General features: G+C 51.8%; 1 protein-coding gene across 1 annotated transcript; it reads left to right on the plus strand.

The window, feature by feature from the left end:
• The first annotated feature begins 480 nt into the window (after positions 1 to 480).
• On the plus strand, positions 481 to 5,010 carry EN2 (engrailed homeobox 2). Its single transcript, XM_004372759.1, has 2 exons — positions 481 to 1,177; positions 4,694 to 5,010. The coding sequence occupies exons 1-2, from the start codon at positions 481 to 483 to the stop codon at positions 5,008 to 5,010; spliced, it is 1,014 nt and encodes a 337-aa protein (XP_004372816.1).
• Positions 5,011 to 17,641: the final 12,631 nt, after the last annotated feature.

Raw genomic sequence — 17,641 nt, forward strand, 5'->3', positions numbered from 1 at the left:
AGCGCGGCGGCGGAGACCGAGCCGCCTGGATGTTCACAAGCCGAACCCTGGGCGGCAGCGCTGGAGCGGGAGGCGGCGCCAGGCAGAGCGGAGAGCCGAGCCCGAGCGGACCGGGCGCGAGGGCTAGCACAGCCGGCGCCGCCTGTCCCGCGGCTACTGTTGTTACTGTCGAGCTTCCGGGGCGCTAAGAAGAAGCAGAAGGACCAGACTCTAAAGCCTCGGCTTCTTGGCGCGCTGGTCGAGTATTGGCTATTTATCCAACCCAACTCTTGGATTCGAACGTGGCTCCACTCCCAGCCGCGCCGGCCACTTTGGAAACAACAGCCCTGGCCGCGGTGGCTTCGCCCAGCCTCGGCGGAGTCCACGGGGCGCGAGAGCAGGCAGACCGTGGGGGACTCCGAGGGTGCCGCGGGGGGGCTAAGGGCTGATTTTGGGGCGGGGGGGCCCAACAGGAACAATTTGGGATTTGTTGTGAACAGCATGGAGGAGAATGACCCAAACCCCAGCGAAGCTGCGGCGGCGGTGGAGGGGCAGCGGCAGCCGGAATGCAGCACGAGTGGCAGTTCTGGCAGTGGCGGCGGGGGCAGCAGCAGCCCTAGCGACTCGGACACAGGCCGCCGGCGGGCTCTGATCTTGCCCGTGGTCCTGCAGGCGCCGGGCAACCACCAGCACCCCCACCGCATCACCAACTTCTTCATCGACAACATCTTGCGGCCGGAGTTCGGCCGGAGGAAGGACGCCGGAACGTGCTGTGCAGGCGGCGGTGGAGGCCGAGGAGGCGGAGAAGAAGGAGGAGGAGGCGGCAGCGCGGGCGGCGCCGAGGGAGGTGGTGTCGCCGGCGGCGCCGAGCAGCTCCTGCTGTCTGGAGGCCGGGAACCCCGGCACAATCCACCCTCTGCCCCCGGGGCGGGCGGACCACTGCCCGGCGGCGGAGGCGACTCTCCCGGCGACGGCGAAGGCGGATCCAAGGCGCTCTCGCTGCACGGCGGGGCCAAGAAAAGCGGCGACCCCGGAGGCCCCCTTGACGGAGCGCTTAAGCCCCGCGGCTTGGGTGGCGGCGATCTGTCGGTGAGCTCGGACTCGGACAGCTCGCAGGCCAGTGCCAACCTGGGCACGCAGCCCATGCTCTGGCCAGCCTGGGTCTACTGCACGCGCTACTCGGACAGGCCTTCTTCAGGTAAGTACGGCAGGGACCCGGCACCCCCTGCCCACGGCGGGGAGGCCGGCCTAGCTGCTGGAGCGGTGATGGCGCGGAAACGTTCCCATGGCCCAGCTGGAAACTTAAAGGGAGGAGACACCCCCCCCCCCAACACACACAAAGACACACACACCGCACATACAGCGACATTGTCTGCGGCTGACTCTGGCCCAGGCAGCAGTGAGGCGAGGGAGTAGGATTTGCAAGGGGGTAAAAACAGACTTACTTAGAACAACAGAAAAAAAGGACCTTCCTCTCTCTTGCAGATTGCGGCCTTACTGCGTTCCCACCTCCCCAGCCCTCCCCCGATGGTTTGGGGTTTATTTGCTGGGAATGGAGGCGGGGTGGGGGGGTGGGAGGGAAGTGACTGGAAACAAGAACTCTCAATTCCTTCTCCACCTCCTTCCAACTCAGACCATACCCGGGACCCACACCCCTCACCCCACCCCCAAACCCAGACTCTTGCTACAATCCAGTTATACCAAGTTATAGTCAGAGGGAAAAAGGGGGAAAGCGCTCTGTGCTTTTCGTCCAGGTCTTTTAGCCCTGGGCTGAGGAGGGGACGGGGTGCACAGGGTGCTCCCTGTTGGGAGGGAAGTGATGGAAAAGAGAAGTGCCCTTTTTCCTTTGCCCTTTTTTATCTGCCCGAGCCCGCCGCGTGAAGCTCTGGACCCTTCCTGCAGACAGCTAGAGGAGGGCAGGCGACTACCCGGCCCTGGAGCTTCGGAAACCCAAATAGAAAGGACCTTCTCACAGAGGTTTCTTCTGAGCTGCCCTGGGTGTGTGTGTGTGTGTGTGTGTGTGTGTGCCTGGGATGTGTGCGGGGGCGCTGGGTCTGTTTTTCATATGGCTGAGATTTTGAAAAGCTAAATTCATATTCTTATAGAAATCATTAGACACATTAAATGCGGGTCTGGGGCTAGGGAGCGCCATTAGGAACGGTCTCCATTTGTGGAGAAGGTTCCGCTAGTTCTCCACGCTGGCAGCGCCGATCGGATCCTCCCCCAGCCCCCCAGAACCCTGCACTGTTTTTGCGGGTTTCGTTTACCCAGATTACAACACAACGTACTCCTCGGCTGCTTCCCTGCAAAAATACATACGTGTGTATTTCTGAGGAAATCATACATTTTCCAGCTAGATCTGAAAATTGCCCCATTGTTCTCTCCTCCCTCCCTTTGTTAATATTTAATTAACATATAGCCTCACAATGCCCAGGCTGGGTGAGAAACCTCTGCCCGCGCTTTGTGCAGCGCGGGGAGTCGGAGCCGCCGCTAGGCCCAGGCGGAGCCCGCGGAAACCGAGCTGCCCGATCCGCATCGGTTGTCGCTGGTCTTTCTGGGTTTAAAAAAAAAAAAAAAACCGTAAGATAACGTTTTTGTTTCTTCGCATTTAAATAAGAAGGGAGTTTTCTGGTCCAAGGGTCGTGTTTGCGTTTTGAAATGAAATTAAGAAGGAGAACTAGAAATTGTGATTTTAGGGGGATTTTTCATCCGTAAAACACTATGTTTTTTTTTTTTTTTTTGAGGGCTGGTGTATGTGCATGAACCAGAACCCGACGACCAGTGGAGCTGTGGGTACGGGGAGCGGGCTGCACCGTGAGCTAGGGGAGAGGCAGAGAGCCAGCCGACGCTGGGCTCTGTGCTCGGCTTGTTCCGGATCAGCAGAGGGGATGGGCTGGCCGAGGTCACCTCCCACATGCTCACCGTCAAATATTCTCTTTCTGCCCTCCTAGCCCTGGAGAGAGAGAGCGGAGGGAGAGAGTTGGGCCCTACCAGACCCTAATCCCAGTTGGCTTCATCAAGCAAGGCCCGCGGAGCGGAGCCGGACTAGCGCGGCTTAGGCGAGAGTGACCCTGTGCGTGCTTGGGGCGGGGGGTTGGGGTGTGCGCGAGAGTGGGCATAGAAACGAAAAGGCTCAGAGTTTGACTCCTAGCTGTCTTTAGCGTCTTTCTCCCTCCCTCCCGCACAGCCCCTCTTTCCAAGTTTGCTTCCCAGAGGAAAGTGCAGGGTTCGTGGCGATTGGAGGGAGTCCCCGGGCCTCGCCCACCCGTTCTGGGAAGTGCCTTGCAGGCCGCAACCCTTCGAATTCCCTCCACCCGGCGCTACTGGGAGGCGGGGGAGGGGCGCCGGGCGGCCCGAGGGAGCGGGTCTGAGAACCCGCCTTTCTCCAGAGCTCTCCCGCCTCCTGCCGCAGGCACCTCGGAGGAAGCTGGAGCAGGGTTCTCTTCTCCCCAAAAGTTTATTCACAAGCCTCCCCAATTCATAAACCTGGTCTTAAGGTCACAACTCCTTCACCCAACGTCCCTGTCCTGCCGCTTCCTTCAGATACCCTGATGTCTACCTTTGGGGGAAGTTCCAGGGTTTAGCTTCTTGACACCCACAAAAAAGCACGCCAGCCGCTGCCCTCTCCCTGCTCCCCTGACCGGGGCCTTTTCCGCTGGACTGCCCTAGGAGCCTTAAAACCGCCGGCCAGAACCCAGCCGCAGGCCGCATGGGGCGGCACGCAGATGAAGAGGCAGGGCTGGGGTGCAGAAGACAGACTCGTCCCCCCACCTGTCCGCTGTTCCCGCCAGTCGTCTCCGGCCGGGCAGCTCCGGGTCTGGCCGGTGGGCCGGCAGCCTCTGGAGCCGAGCAGAGACCAGGTCACCTCTCCGGTTCCTGAGGGGTTGGAGAGGCTTCCAAAGGGTGAAGGGGGCTGCCTAGTGGTTCCCAGCCCCGGACCAGAAAAGGATGTTTCCTTAAAGGAAACGACGAATTTGGGCAGACTGGACCATCAGTGGAATACAGAAGAGGGGAGAGGTGGGGTGGGACACTCAGCTTCTGTGCTCAGGGCCCACCTGCCACCTGATGCCCACAGCCCTTGGCACACTGCACAGTTCCTGCAACTGTTGAGGTCTCCTACTGCTTCTCTAGCTACCCCAACATCTTCCCCAATCTTTCTCCCACACCTCTCCCTGCACCTACCCCCTCTTTCTTTTTTTCTGGGAAGATCCTCAGAAGGGGCTGGAAAAAGTCATTCGAGGAAATTTTTTCATTTATTATTTTGCTTTTCTCTGGAAGTTTTACTCTTATCTGGAGACCCCTCTGTTTGTGACTGACCTTCCCACTAAGCCCGCCCAACCCCTCCTGCCGGTGAGCTGTTACCCCTACTCACACTCTACACCCAGACTTTTCTTGCCTATCTTCTCACTCTTCAGGGGTCAGTCATGGAGCTCTGGGGTGAGCCCAAGCCCCGTCCAAAGTCCAGCCTGACTTCCTGCTAGTTCAGAGGAGTTGCTACTGCAGCTGAGTGTCTAGTTCAGCCAAATGGCTAGTGCAGCTGAGTGGCCTTGTACGAGTCACTTCCCCTCTCTGCACCTCTTTGTCCTGCCCATAGAAGGAGGAATTTGGACACTGCCTCCCAGGTGGTGTCTGTTGGGGTTACCTCTGCGAAAGGAGGTAAGCTGTCGTAGCATCTGTGGGTGACCCATGTTCTCTGTCCATCATGCCTACCCAGGTCCCAGGTCTCGCAAACCAAAGAAGAAGAACCCGAACAAAGAAGACAAGAGGCCACGCACCGCCTTCACCGCGGAGCAGCTGCAGAGGCTCAAGGCAGAGTTCCAGACCAACAGGTACCTGACCGAGCAGCGGCGGCAGAGCCTGGCGCAGGAGCTCAGCCTCAACGAGTCGCAGATCAAGATCTGGTTCCAGAACAAGCGCGCCAAGATCAAGAAGGCCACCGGCAACAAGAACACGCTGGCTGTGCACCTCATGGCGCAGGGCTTGTACAACCACTCCACCACGGCCAAGGAGGGCAAGTCGGACAGCGAGTAGGGGATGGGCGGTGGGTGGGCAGGCATCGGGATCCAGTTTTCAGTCCATGTTAAACAATGCAATAATTTAAAAACATAACGGGCCAGTGTATAAAGATTATACCAGCATTAATAGTGAAAATATCATGTATTAGCTATGATTCTGCAATATTCTGTGTATATATAATTTACAGGTGGTGTAAAATCCAAAATATCTGACTATAAAATATTTTTTGAGTTTTTTTGTGTTTACAAGATTGTGCTAATTTTATGGGGGTTTTTTTGTTTTTTGTTTTTTGGTTTTTTTTTTTTTTTGGCAAGGGGATCTGTTTAGGGTTTCATCTCTTTTAATCCCCTAAACTCCATTATGGGACATTGAACATTGTTTTTTTTTTTTTTAAATTCAAAAAAAGAAAAAAATTAAAACAACTTGCTGAAGTCCAAAGATTTTTATTGCTGCATTTCACACGACTGTGAACCGAATAAATAGCTCCTATTTGGTCTATGAGTTCTGCCACTTTGTTTATGTTGGCTTTGGAGTGAGGACAGGTAGGAGGCTCCCAGGCTTCCAACACCACCCCCGTGCCCAGAGCCTCTGAGCGTGAGACCTCAACGCCCCCAACGCCCCCAACGCCCCCAACGCCTCGTTGGTCTCCGGTAGCGGCAACCCGGGGACTTGGAGGGAGGGGGAACTGTCAGGTCCTCTGTTCTTTGAACGAGTTCTGGAGCTTGTCTGTGGGAACTGGCAGCGCCAGGGCCCTAGGGCTTGCCCTGGAAGTCAGGGCAAAAGCCCAGTGGGCTCCCTTGCCCTCCATGTCCGCTGGAGGCCTGGGAGGAGGCCCGGCAGGCTCTGCCCGCTCCCCGCCCGAGCTATCCCCTGGCTAGGCCCGGCTGGTGCCTCCTGCGAGCCGCTGGCAGTGTCTGGACCACCCCCCCTGCCCCGCCAATGCAGCCGGCTAGAGCGGAGTGCAAACCCTCCCATCCCTTGGGTACCACCGCCTCCGTACGCTCCAGCGTCTCCAGCCTCGTGGCTAGCCCCACGAGCTGTGGGGCGGATGTCTGCTTGCTCGCCCAGGCCCGGGCCAGGGGAATTTCCTGCTGGACAGCAGCCATCCCAGGCTCCAGCTCGGGCCCTAGAAAGTAGACCAAGGTCCACCGCCTTTGGGGTGGCAGAGGGCTCCCAGAGAGGTAGCTGGTTTTCTTCCTTTCCTTTTTTTTTTAGTAGATGTTTCTGCTATAGAGAACATTTCTTCCAAGTATGTGTGTGTGTGTGTGTGTATGCATACATATATGCATACACACACACACACACACACACACACACACACAAGCAGACATGAATGAATGAGCCCAAAGTATTGGAACATGTGGCTACCTTGACTTTAAAAGGAACTCAGAATCCTCCAGGATCTAGATGAAGAAAATGTGTAAATAATCATTTCTTATCACTTTTTGTCTTTTCTTGTTTTTTTAATATACATTTTATTTTTTGAACGTGTGGTACAGTGTAAATTAAATATATTCAATATATTCCTCACCAAGCACATATATATACACACACACATTATATATATATATATATATATAATTCTACACTGTCTTCTGTTTAACGTATGGGAAGAGAGTCCAAATGTCTATCTGCGGTGGGAGACAGTGAGGGGTACTTGCTGCAGTACTGAGCTGACTGTGGCTGTCTCCATGAGGACGGAGGGTGAACTTATCTCTTTGCCTTAAACTTCTTTATTTCACTGCTATAGTAGTTCCATTTTGTACATAATAGTGTAATTCTTTTTTTAAAAGGAAACTATAAAAACAAAAGTTGTAATTTAAAATTCTGTGAATAACCATCTGCTGCTTAGGAAACTCAATGAAATGACATGCCTTTTTAGGAGAAAACAGCTTTTTTTTCAGTTTATAAAACATGTGCATTTTACGGTTGCAGTATCAGATATTTATAATCTTATGAGAAATGAATGTTTCTATTTACAACTGTGGTTATCAAAATTGTGAACATTCCCTCTGCATTTTTTGTGTGTTTAAACTCTTGAAAATTACATTAAATAAATAATTTTTAAAAACCACTTTATTATAAAATCCTTGATGCCCGAGGTGGAATGACTAGTTTTTCTGAGGTGTGTTTCTGAGTCCACAGGAACTGCCCCGACATGCTTTTGCAGGCCTGGGTGGACGTGACTTCTGCCCTTTGCCCAAGCACGGATGTGGGTGTCTACTTTTGTAGCCAGAGGTGTAATTTTTAAAAGAAAATGATGCAGACACTTTGGATAGCTCGTATGTTAGCACAGAACAACCAAAGTAATTTAAATCCACATTTCCTTCCTAGGAGGAAGTGTTCAAAATAGTTGCTACTCCATTAAATAATTTTTTAAAATTCTGTAGAGTTCAACAGGTTTCCCTTTCTCCCTAGCTGCTCAGTGGCTTCGTTCATGTACACCGGATGGAGGTGCTTGTCCCCTGTGAAGAGTCTTACCCCAAGTTAGACAAAGAAGCTCTCCTTTTTTAAGTGTCCTTTTTCTTTAGGTTCTGTTGTTACCTGCAAAAGCGAAGGGCGTTGTGAAATATCCCAAGCAGGCTGCAGGGGAAGGGGCCAGGTCTGTCTGTAGGGATGGGCGGGCTCGACCCCCTGGAGTCTCCTGGGGCTCCCGAAGTCCTCTGTTTGCCCCAGGAACTGTTTGGGATCTGTGAGCCTTAGACCCCCGGTCAGCGCTGCTACTCGGAAAGCCTGCTGCTGTACCTGCTCACCTCACGTCTGTATTTCTAAACTTTCTTGGCTTACGAAAAGTTTTTTTCTCCCAGTAAAAGACAACTAACAGCCTAGTGAGGATAGCCTGTCGCCAAAGTGACCTTTTAGGGGGTTTTGTTTTGCTGCCAGCCAGCAGGCAGTCGGTCTTTGCGGCGGTGGCGCAGGGCCTTCCAGGGCCTGGCGGCCTACGGACGCGGCCGGCTAGGCGAAGGGGGTCCCGGCGGCCGGCAGTCTCCAGCGGGGCTGCTTCCGGGAGTTTTGCACAGACACACCAAGCTGGAGTGCTAAGATCTTACGGTGGAGGCGCCGCAGTCCCCGCTGCTCTGGTACAGGAGCCAGCGCGCAGGGTCACCGTCCATGGGGGCGGTATCACTTAGAACATTCCCAGCAGCTTTTCTGCCTGCCCCCTCACACCTCTGTACGGTTCTGAGGATTCCTATATTAAAAACAACCACACCACAACAAAAACCTAGCACAAGTTTTTAACTACTGGCCGCTTTTAAAAAAACTGGCCTGCTTTTCAATAAAAAGGTATAATAACAACATTACAGATCATTCTTGTTTTTAAAAAATTTGTTCTCAAATCATAACACTGGTTAAACCAGGGGTAATGTACAGCTTTGTGAGGTAATGAGTTGCCTGATCCCAGAGGTGTTCAAGCAGACACTAGGCTTACAGTGTATGATGAGCTTATTTCTTCTTTGTCTATCCTAGGGACTAGATGAGCCCTCAAGTCCCATGAAAAGCTGAGATTCTATTTTTGCTCTTATGTTTATTACATCTTCTTATTTAACAGCCTACAAACTTAACTTGTAACTCCTGGGAAGTCACTGCTGAGCCACAAAGCCTGCTCTCCTCTGGGGTGAGTTGAGACCAGAATCCGGCCCTGGGAAAGGAGGCCTCCTTTCTGAAGTCCACCCGGCCCGCTCGGTGCCGCCTTTCCCTCTGCGGCTCTGCGTGTGCTTGATCTGGACCTCCACTGAAGACCCTGAGAGTTAGTGGAGCCCTGCGGTGGTACCCCCCGCCCCCCATTGTCGTCCCCGCTGGGAGGCTGCTTTCCTAAATGTAAGAGTATATCCATTTAGGAGTATAAACACAGTCCTTGCTTCTCAGAGCTGAACGAGGGATTGGCCCCCCACCTCCCTGCTGAACAGCCCCCACCTCCAGGCCTAGCTGTGTCCTAACTAGGCATGGGTGGACCTAAGCCTCCTGGTTCTTCCACATCCTCCATAACCCGGCGGAAACTAGGCGACGGCCTGGGAGCCCCGGCACTGGAGGAGCCACCTGGCCCCCACATCTCCAGGAATAGGCGTCCCTGTGAGGGTGCGGGGTCGCGAGGGCCTAGCCTGCTCCTTGGTCCTCAGAGGTCCTCAGGCTGCTCCTGCCTCTGCCAAGAAAGGGGTCGGATAAGTAGGGGACAACCCCCAAGCTGAGTCAGGGCCTGAGGATAAGGACAGGCTTGACCAAGGTCCTATGTGGACCCGCCATGCGCTTTATTTCTCTAAGGAGACGAGCGGCGGAGCTCAGCGCACGGCACCAATCTGATCACCAAGAAGGATCCACTTTTCTTTTTTTTCCTGGAGTGAAAAGTACAAACCGATGGGGCGCGCAGACTGCCTGGCATAGGTGTGCACCGGCAGGCTGCGCGCAAACAAATACCCAGACACTATATATGCAAATATGCGCGCCGGCCCGGGAGGGGCTGGGGGAGCGGGGGAGGCGCTTGTTCGCTCTGCTCTGCTAAAAAGTCCTTCTGTCTCCAGCTGGTTTAATATCCGACCTGCACATTCTCTGCCGGCCCCAGCAGCTTCCCAAGCGCCCCTGGGAGGGTCCCGGCTCCGCCGAAAACTGCCGCCCGCGAGCCGAAGCCGCCGCGCGCTGGTAGGTTGATAGCCACCGACAAAGGGCCACAGCGCGATTTCCAGGACCCAGATCGCCGGACGAGGCAGAAAGCAGCCTCTGGGAGAATGATCCCCCTGCCGCGACACACCCACCCACACCCATACACATGTACTGCAGCCCCCTCTCGGGGTCTCGGTGCAGGGACCCATCTTCCGCGCGTCTCGGTTCCATCTCCGGCCAAGGGCGAAACCTTCTCTAGGCCTCGAAGTGGAGAAGGGCGGCCAAAAGCGGGGCAGAGCTTTGGGCTCTCCCCGGATCCCGGGGGCTGGCAGACCCCTTGGCCCCGGGAGCCTAGAAGGGAGTGGCGTAGAGGCGGTGTGTCGGCTTCCAGGAGTTTCCGTGTGCGCGTTCGAGAGTTGCGCTGGGTGGGCCTACTGTCGGGCGGCCGAGCTCCATGTAGACCATTTATATTTTTATTAATAATCTCAAATACTTCATCATATGTATGCTGCCATCCCATAAAAAGTCCTTTTTTGAAATGGCCTGAAAATGTAGTAATATTCATTAAAGTGGCTCCTAATTATGCGATTTAATCAAGCGTGGGGCGCCCGCGCTTTCGGCTCTCGCTGGTAAGGCTGACAATGATGGCGTTATTATTATTGTTGTTGTTATTAATAGCCTAATGCTCAGCGGCCGAGATGACCTCCAGCTCTTCCGCTTAGGCCTAGTCCCCGCAGAGGGTTTGGGGAGCCTCAGGATGTGGGGCGGGGGTTCCGCTGGAATGACTCCAGAGTCCTGGGCAGCAGGTGAAGCTCAAGCCGGCCGCCCTTTCTCCACCTCCACCTCCAGGGTGGTGCAATGCCTAGGCTCATCCTCCGGGCGGAGGGTAGGGCTTTCCCCAAGCTCCTAGGTCCCTCCGTGGCTCCGGAGTGCCCGGGCCGGTTTTCTGGGAAGGGGGAATTTCCTTTGGGTCCAACGCGGGGATCCCGCCCTGTTGGCCGTCCCGCCCCCTCCAGGGCTGAGCCTTGCGCATTGCCCAGAGCAGGAACAAAGCGTCGTGGAGAACTGCCTCCCGGGCTGCTTTTGAACCACCTCCGCCTGGAAGGCGTCCCAGGAGAGGTCCCCACCCAGTCACCCCTTCCCCAGTCTCCCAGGACCCGGAGGGAAGAAGAGCTGAGGGCCCCGTGGGCCTGGTGGCTGCTGGGGCCTCCGCGCTTTCTCCGCCGTGACGGGGGTTGCGAGTGGGAAACAGAGGAGCGAAAGACCCTCTTCCAGCCGAGGGTCCTAGATGGGGGCCGAGGAATGGTGAGGATCGCGGATTGCATGGACCGTGTAGAAGCAATAGGGGCGGGCTGCCGCTCGTCCCCATCTGTCCGAGAGGAAGAACTTTGCCGCGCAGTTCAGGCGCGCGGCCTGCGGAAGGGATGAACGAACTCCTTTCAGCGAGCGCATTCGGGGTTCTTCTTCTCCCGCCAAGTCCTTTGTCTAGAAGGGGACGGTCAGGCTCTGCCGCTGTGGTTTGCCCTCCTCCTTTCCCCAACCTCTACCCCCTCCGCTGACTTTCTTTTCTTCCCTCTCTTTTCTTTCCTTTTTGGATGGGTAATCACAGGCTCCAGCTGCCAGGCTCTCTGCCCCTCCCAGCAGCAGTCTGGCCGCTTGCCTCCAACTTCACCAGGACTTCTCTGGCCCCTGCCCGCGGCGTCATTTAGTGGCCGTGGGATGTTGCAACCGAATTTCTCCTTTAGGCCAAAACTCTGTCTCGAAGTTGTTTGGATCGCTTCTCTCTCCCGCTCCCAACATATAATCTCAGTTATGAAAGCTGGTAGTTCCTCCGTTTCAGGCAATAGGGGAAATGGCAGAACGCCCCAGCTGTTTGCAGACTCCGACTCCTGCTAAGCTAGTACTTTTACTATTACCGCCAGGAGGGTTTCCCCAATAAATAATTTCCATTAAAATTCAGAGGCCAGCGTTTTAAGTCTCACATTATGCCTTCCAATGCCAAAACTTTGGTATGGAGGTTGGTAAAATCGCCATCACCCGAATGAATGATGGATATGCTTACTTCCAAACATGAAGTTATTTGCAAAGACTGGAGCCTGCCAGGAAAGCTTTAGGCTGAGCTCATTTTCAGATCCCCTCCACCCCGCTACACACACACTGGCTTGGGGACAGCTTGGGTTTCACCTTTGTCAGGCCCACGCTTATATGACATTACTTAGCCCTGAAAAACAGGAAGGATAGTGTGGTGGAAAATACAGAGTTTTGAAGTCGGACAGTCCTATGTTCAAATCCCAGCTCCACCACTCACTAGCTGAGTGAGAGCATTATATAACTTTCCCAGAGTCCAGTTATTTGTCTCTTAAATAGAAAAAGCAACATCTACCCTCACCGGTTGGTTGTGAAGTAATGAATGTAAAGTCTTGGCACAGATAGGGGCTCCGACAAGTGGGAATGCGTGAACTTTGTAGGTTAGTTTAGGCTAGCCTGGAGAGTGTGGGCTCCTAACCTAGCTCCTGTTTTTGGTTGAGGATCTATACTTTCTTTGCTTCTACTAACCAGGGAGGAACCTATGTATTTGCTTAGGGAAAGGAAAAGAGGGTACAATGAATATGACAGACAATGTTCACATGGTTATAAAAAGTGGGACAGTGATAGAAAGTGAAGCAGAATGGGGAAAAAAAAATACTGGTAGAAATGAAGGATTCCAGGATTCTAGTTAGGATTTTCCAGAGGCACTGCTCCCCCAACTCTTTTGAAACACTGTTATTTGTGTGCTTCCTTATTGCAGGCTTCAAACACATGTACATATCTTCATTTCAGCATTTTTTATCACACTTTTCTTGATCTCAGAATAGGCAACATTTTCTGCATTTGGTTTCTATAGAAGCCCAATAACATTACACACCACTGTATTTTCAATTCCAAACGACCATTGCTGCATTAGTGTGAGACTTAGAGCTTAGGAAGAAGGGCTTCCCACCACCCGCTCACCAGACTAGACAATGAGGACCGGAAGTCAAAGTGTGCCCACGTGCACGTGTGTGTCTCAGACTGTTTACACACAAATATGCTACCCCTGCTAGCTTTTCCTTCCAAGAATGAATGAGTGTCCGTCCTAATGGTATGATAAGCTATTTTGTCTAAACAGTGAAGGGTCTAAGTAACCCTTTTAAATTAATTGCTTTTCCTATAGCTAAAGCATAACAGGCTTTGATTACATGCTAAATAGAATGAAACATAATCCTGAGTTAATTATGTAGAGATAATTTTATAATTATATCATTCAATTTAAGAAGCAATGTGTTGTTAAATCTCCAATTTTAACAGAAGTGATGACTCAAAACCAAAAATTTGTCATAAATTTGGACCATTTAAAAGACCTATCGAGTCATTTCTTCCTTTTCCCTAAATGGCCCAAAGTGAACACCAGCTGAGCCCATCTATTGTCCTATTACCTGTCTGTACTCCTACCAAGAAAGTGGAAAACACTGGAAAATCACAAACAAAGGGGGCTGTCTGAGGAGAGCATTTCCCAGCGCTGACCCGCTCTCAAATGCTAAGAAGCTGATCTGCATTTCTATTCTGTCCAGCTTGTATGTGGAAGTAACGCCCAACGGTCCCTGACTCGATGAGCCCTGGGGAGAATGCCCTGGGTCTTGAAGACACTCCAACTTAGTGTGAATGGAGCCTGCAGCCAGGAGCCTGGGGTGAAGGTCAAAGCCCCAGCCACCCCCACAGGTAGCTCATTTCCTCTCCCCAAACACATGAACCCCTCAGACGTGGTGCCCACTGCAGCCTGACTGACCAAGGGCTGAGCAGCACCTTGCATTTGTGACCACCTTGTGGTAGTTTTCCCTCCACCCCCCACCCCCCTGCTAAGCCAGAAAGAAGGAGGCTTCTGGTGGCGTTTCAGAGGGGTGGTAACTTTAGGAAATGCCATGCTGGCCCATCTCATTTGCTGGCCTTTCTGAGCAGTTCTGAGATGCTGGAGGGCCTATAGTTAAATTGCCTAAACAGCTGGGCATAGTCCCTTTAGGCACTGAAGGGGACCTAGAGTGTATCTGAGCTAACTGCACGTTGATTCCAAGTTGGTAATTCCACCAGTGACTCACCACTGCACGTGGAGAAAGATGTAGAGACCTGAGCACTTCCTGTGGTTTCTCCAGCCTTAAGGAAACAAAACAGCACATCAGAGAATGAATGTCATACAAACCCGCTTGAGTCACAAGCCAAACAGCCCCCCGTCCCTAAAGCACAGGCATGCAAGGTCCTTTGTGCCTGGGGCCTTGTACGGGAACTCGGCACCAGCAGAAGTGGCGAGAAGTTGGCCATACATCCCTACCCAGGTAGGGAAATCTCTTAGAGAAGAATCAAGGGTTGAGGCTTGCTGCCTTTGCTCAATGAGATTTGCAGCACCCTGTCCCTTCCCCCCACCGGGTTATTTCATTCGCACCTTTTTTTTTTTTTTTAAATGCTTCCTAGTCAAACTTGAATATGCAATGAGGCGCCAGAGCTTTGTGGCGGAAATATAATTAAACTGGTGAAAGATGTAAAAGATGAAGAATGGGGATGACATCAGGCCGATTTCACACTTGGCACTCGGATGGCTGGGCCCAAGCCGCGTTCTTGCCACGCAAGGCAGATCAAAGTGCCCTGCCTCTGCTAAAAAGGCAAAAGGGGACTTAAGTATGCTAATCCCCAGGACAAATATATTTTAATCTTGTTAGAATACAAGTTAATGCTGCAGCTCAGTGGCTGAACTTTGTCAGACTGTAGAGATCCATTTTTATTTTAGCTATGAATGAGGCAGACCCCCTGGTTTATTCATAGGTAATAAACGTAAATGTACCAAATGAACCCCTATTTGGACGTGAGTCACCCCCACCTTGGGCTTTCTTGACTAGGGTATGGGGAATTCCAGAGGCTCCCAGAATGGGACAAGCCTTGGCACCCATCATCCCTCCCGTATCTTGTGCCCTTTCTGCAGAGGATCCTGATGGCTGAGAAAGGAACTTGGCTCATTTGGTGGAAAAGAAACTGAGAAACTCTGAAATTAATTAAAAGATTCTCCAAAGCAATCTGTTTCCCTTTAGGCCCAAGGTTTGACAACCAGACCTATTCCTTCCTATCAGCCCGCTCACTTTAATTTTTACAATGTCAATTTTTATTACGATTAATTATTTGTCGAGCTCCAACTGTACACCCACCGTGGCCCTGATTAGCAAGATGCTCTCAGGTCCTTGCCTCTTGCAGTTTCCATTCCTGATATATGTGTATACGTGTTTGTGCATGAGTATACATGTAATGAGTATATATATGAGTATATACATACGTGAGCATATGTGTAATGTTATGTGCACATAGATGAAGAAACATATGTCATTTTGTAGCACTTCCCCTCAAATAAGAATAGCTTTATATACGAACACAGACCTATCTGTGCATCTGAGTGTGTGTGTGGTGTCTGTGTGTGACAGAGAGAGAGCATGCTGTGTGCAAGCTTAACTGTAAGGTTATGGAAGGTTAAACTGCCCTGCAGAACCTGCCTGTTAAATATTGCTGATGGCAGCCATCTAAAAGGCAATTTCTGTCTTTCTGCTCTAGTGTGTGTTAGAATTCCTCTGCCTTAGGCATAAAACCTGGCTCCAACCAGAGTGTGCATTACATCGTTGCATTCCAAAGACCTGCCTCTGCCCTGCTAGAACCAGGGCCCTTCAGCAGGGAAAGCAGTGCACAGAGGCTAATGCGCCGTCCTGGGGGTGATTGGCAGGGCTGGCTGGCGGGGCCACCGGGGCCTCCCTCCTTTCTCAGCAGCCTTGCGCAGTGCCCACACTGGGCTTGGGAGGCCAGCCCGTCTGCCAGCAGACAGACCGCCTTTGGATTTCAGGACTTAGGAATGTGTCCATTTCTGCTGTAGTTCCCTCAGTCTCCTCAAAGTAATGATGCAATTGACGTGCACTGTAATTACTGTAAATGCACAATTGGTAAATGGTGGGTCTCAAAATGCCAGGGAAGTTAAGCTGAGGAAGCGTGTGGCTAGCAGCCATAGACACTAGAAGAGAAATTTCTTGGAACTCCCCTCTCTTCTTACCATTTCTTTTAGTTCCTTTAATGCTTTATCCTGGAGCTTGCGGTCATTCTAATAGTTATTCTAGCACTTCCTTCATACTTCTTGCTCCAGAAGTCAGGTTTCCCAAACATCTAGTTTATTATATCTTTCCATCTTGAACAATAACAATAATAATAGGTAACGTTTATTGAGTTCCTACTATGTGCCGGTAATTGTGCTCAGCATTTTACATGGATTGTCTTAAATCATTCTCACAATAAGCCCTGTGAGGTGATACTGTAACTACCATCACTTTATGGACAAGAAAACCGAGGCTCAGAGAAATGAAGGGCTCCCAGCTAGTAAGCATGCTGGTGGTCTTGCGTGAGCTCTTAACCACCGTGTCACACTGCCTCTTGGCTTCTCAGTTATCGGTGAAATAACTCCGACCTTGGTTTAGGCCTGGCCAGACTGCACCCATGTCTCCCCAGCGAGACAAGCTGTCTCTGTAGGACAGTGCACGTGAAAGCACCCTGTAGTCTGTGAGGCTACACAAAGGCAAAGCATGCTGCTGGTATACCTGCTATCCTATGCCTTGGCTTACTTACCTGCAGTTCGAGATAATAACAGTACCTGTCTTACGAGTCTGCTGTGAGTTACATGAGTTAGCTCACCAAAGCTTTAGAATCGGGCCTGGTACAGCTCTCAGTAAATGGTAACTAGTATTAGTAGGCAACATTCCCACTTCCCCTTTGCCAACGTTATCTACTGTTTTTGAACTGCAGACTCCTGTGTGCTATTCTCTGGTTGTTTCAGTTAGATGTAAGTCCTGGCTCCTGGCCTTCCCTCCCCAGGATCGTGAAAGTCTTCAAGCAGATGATGACAAGGAGCTCAGGCTCTGGAATGAGCCAGAACTGAATGTGAAACCCGGTCAATCACTATGAGTTGTGTGACCCAGGCACACACCTTCATTGTTCTATGCCTCATTTTCCTCCATGCAAAATGGGGAGAACTTATACCTACCTAAGAAGGTTGCTAATTATACATGTAACCAGATTGGCACATAATAAATGCTCAATAAGAGGTAGCTATTATTCTTATAGGAGCCCTGGTGGTGCAGTGATTAAGCGCTTGGCTGCTAGCTGAAAGGTCAATGGTTCAAACCCACCAGCTGCTCCCTGGGAGGAAGATGTGGCAATCTGCCTTCATAAAAATTACAGCCTAGGAAAATTTATGGGGCAGTTCTACCCTGCCCTACAGGGCCGCTATGAGTCAGAGTTGACTCGACGGCAACGGGTATTATTCTCATCAAAAACCTGAGTGGACCAAATGGTTAATGTGTTCATCTGCTAACCAAAAGGTTGGAGGCTCAAGTCTATCTAAATGGACTGCAGAAGAAAGCCCTGGTGATCTACTTGAAAAATATCAGCCACTGAAAACCCTGTGGAGCATAGCTCTACTCTGACACACATGGGATCACCACGAGTTGAAATCAACTTGACGACAACCGTCTGTTGTCTTTATTCTTACTAGAAAATGACCTGCACCCTTCTTTGTAGCAGCTGTACGGGCTTGGCTGCTAACCAAAAGGTTGGCAGTTTGAATCCACCAGCCACTCCTTGCAAACCCTAGGGGCAGTTCTACTCTGTCCTATAGGGTCGTTATGAGTCGGAATCAACTCGACAGCAATGGGTTTGGTTTGGTTTTCGTAGCAGCTGAAGGAGTCCTGGTGGTGCAGTGGGTGAGTGCTCGGCTGCTAACCGAAGGCTGGCATTTCACCAGCTGCTCAGTGGGAGAAAGATGTGGCAGTCTACTGCTGTGAAGATGACAGCCTTGGAAAACCCATGGGGCATTTCTATCCTGTCCCATAGCTCGCTATGAGTCAGGAGCGACTCCATGGCAATGGGTTTTGTTTTGTTTTTGTAGCACCTAGTGTAGCTTCAAAGAAACGTTAGGTGCCCTGTGTTAGACGTGCCCACTGAAGTGCTCAGCACTTCGCGG

The sequence above is a fragment of the Trichechus manatus genome, unplaced genomic scaffold, assembly GCF_000243295.1.
Source record: "Trichechus manatus latirostris isolate Lorelei unplaced genomic scaffold, TriManLat1.0 scaffold00020, whole genome shotgun sequence".
Taxonomy (NCBI): Eukaryota; Metazoa; Chordata; class Mammalia; order Sirenia; family Trichechidae; genus Trichechus; species Trichechus manatus.

What these genes read in the sequence shown, in the direction of transcription:
- EN2 (XM_004372759.1), top strand. Translation starts at nt 481, where the DNA reads ATGGAGGAGAATGACCCAAACCCCAGCGAAGCTGCGGCGGCGGTGGAG. An exon ending in CTCGGACAGGCCTTCTTCAG is followed by an intron (nt 1,178 to 4,693) that starts GTAAGTACGGCA and finishes ATGCCTACCCAG; the next exon opens with GTCCCAGGTCTCGCAAACCA.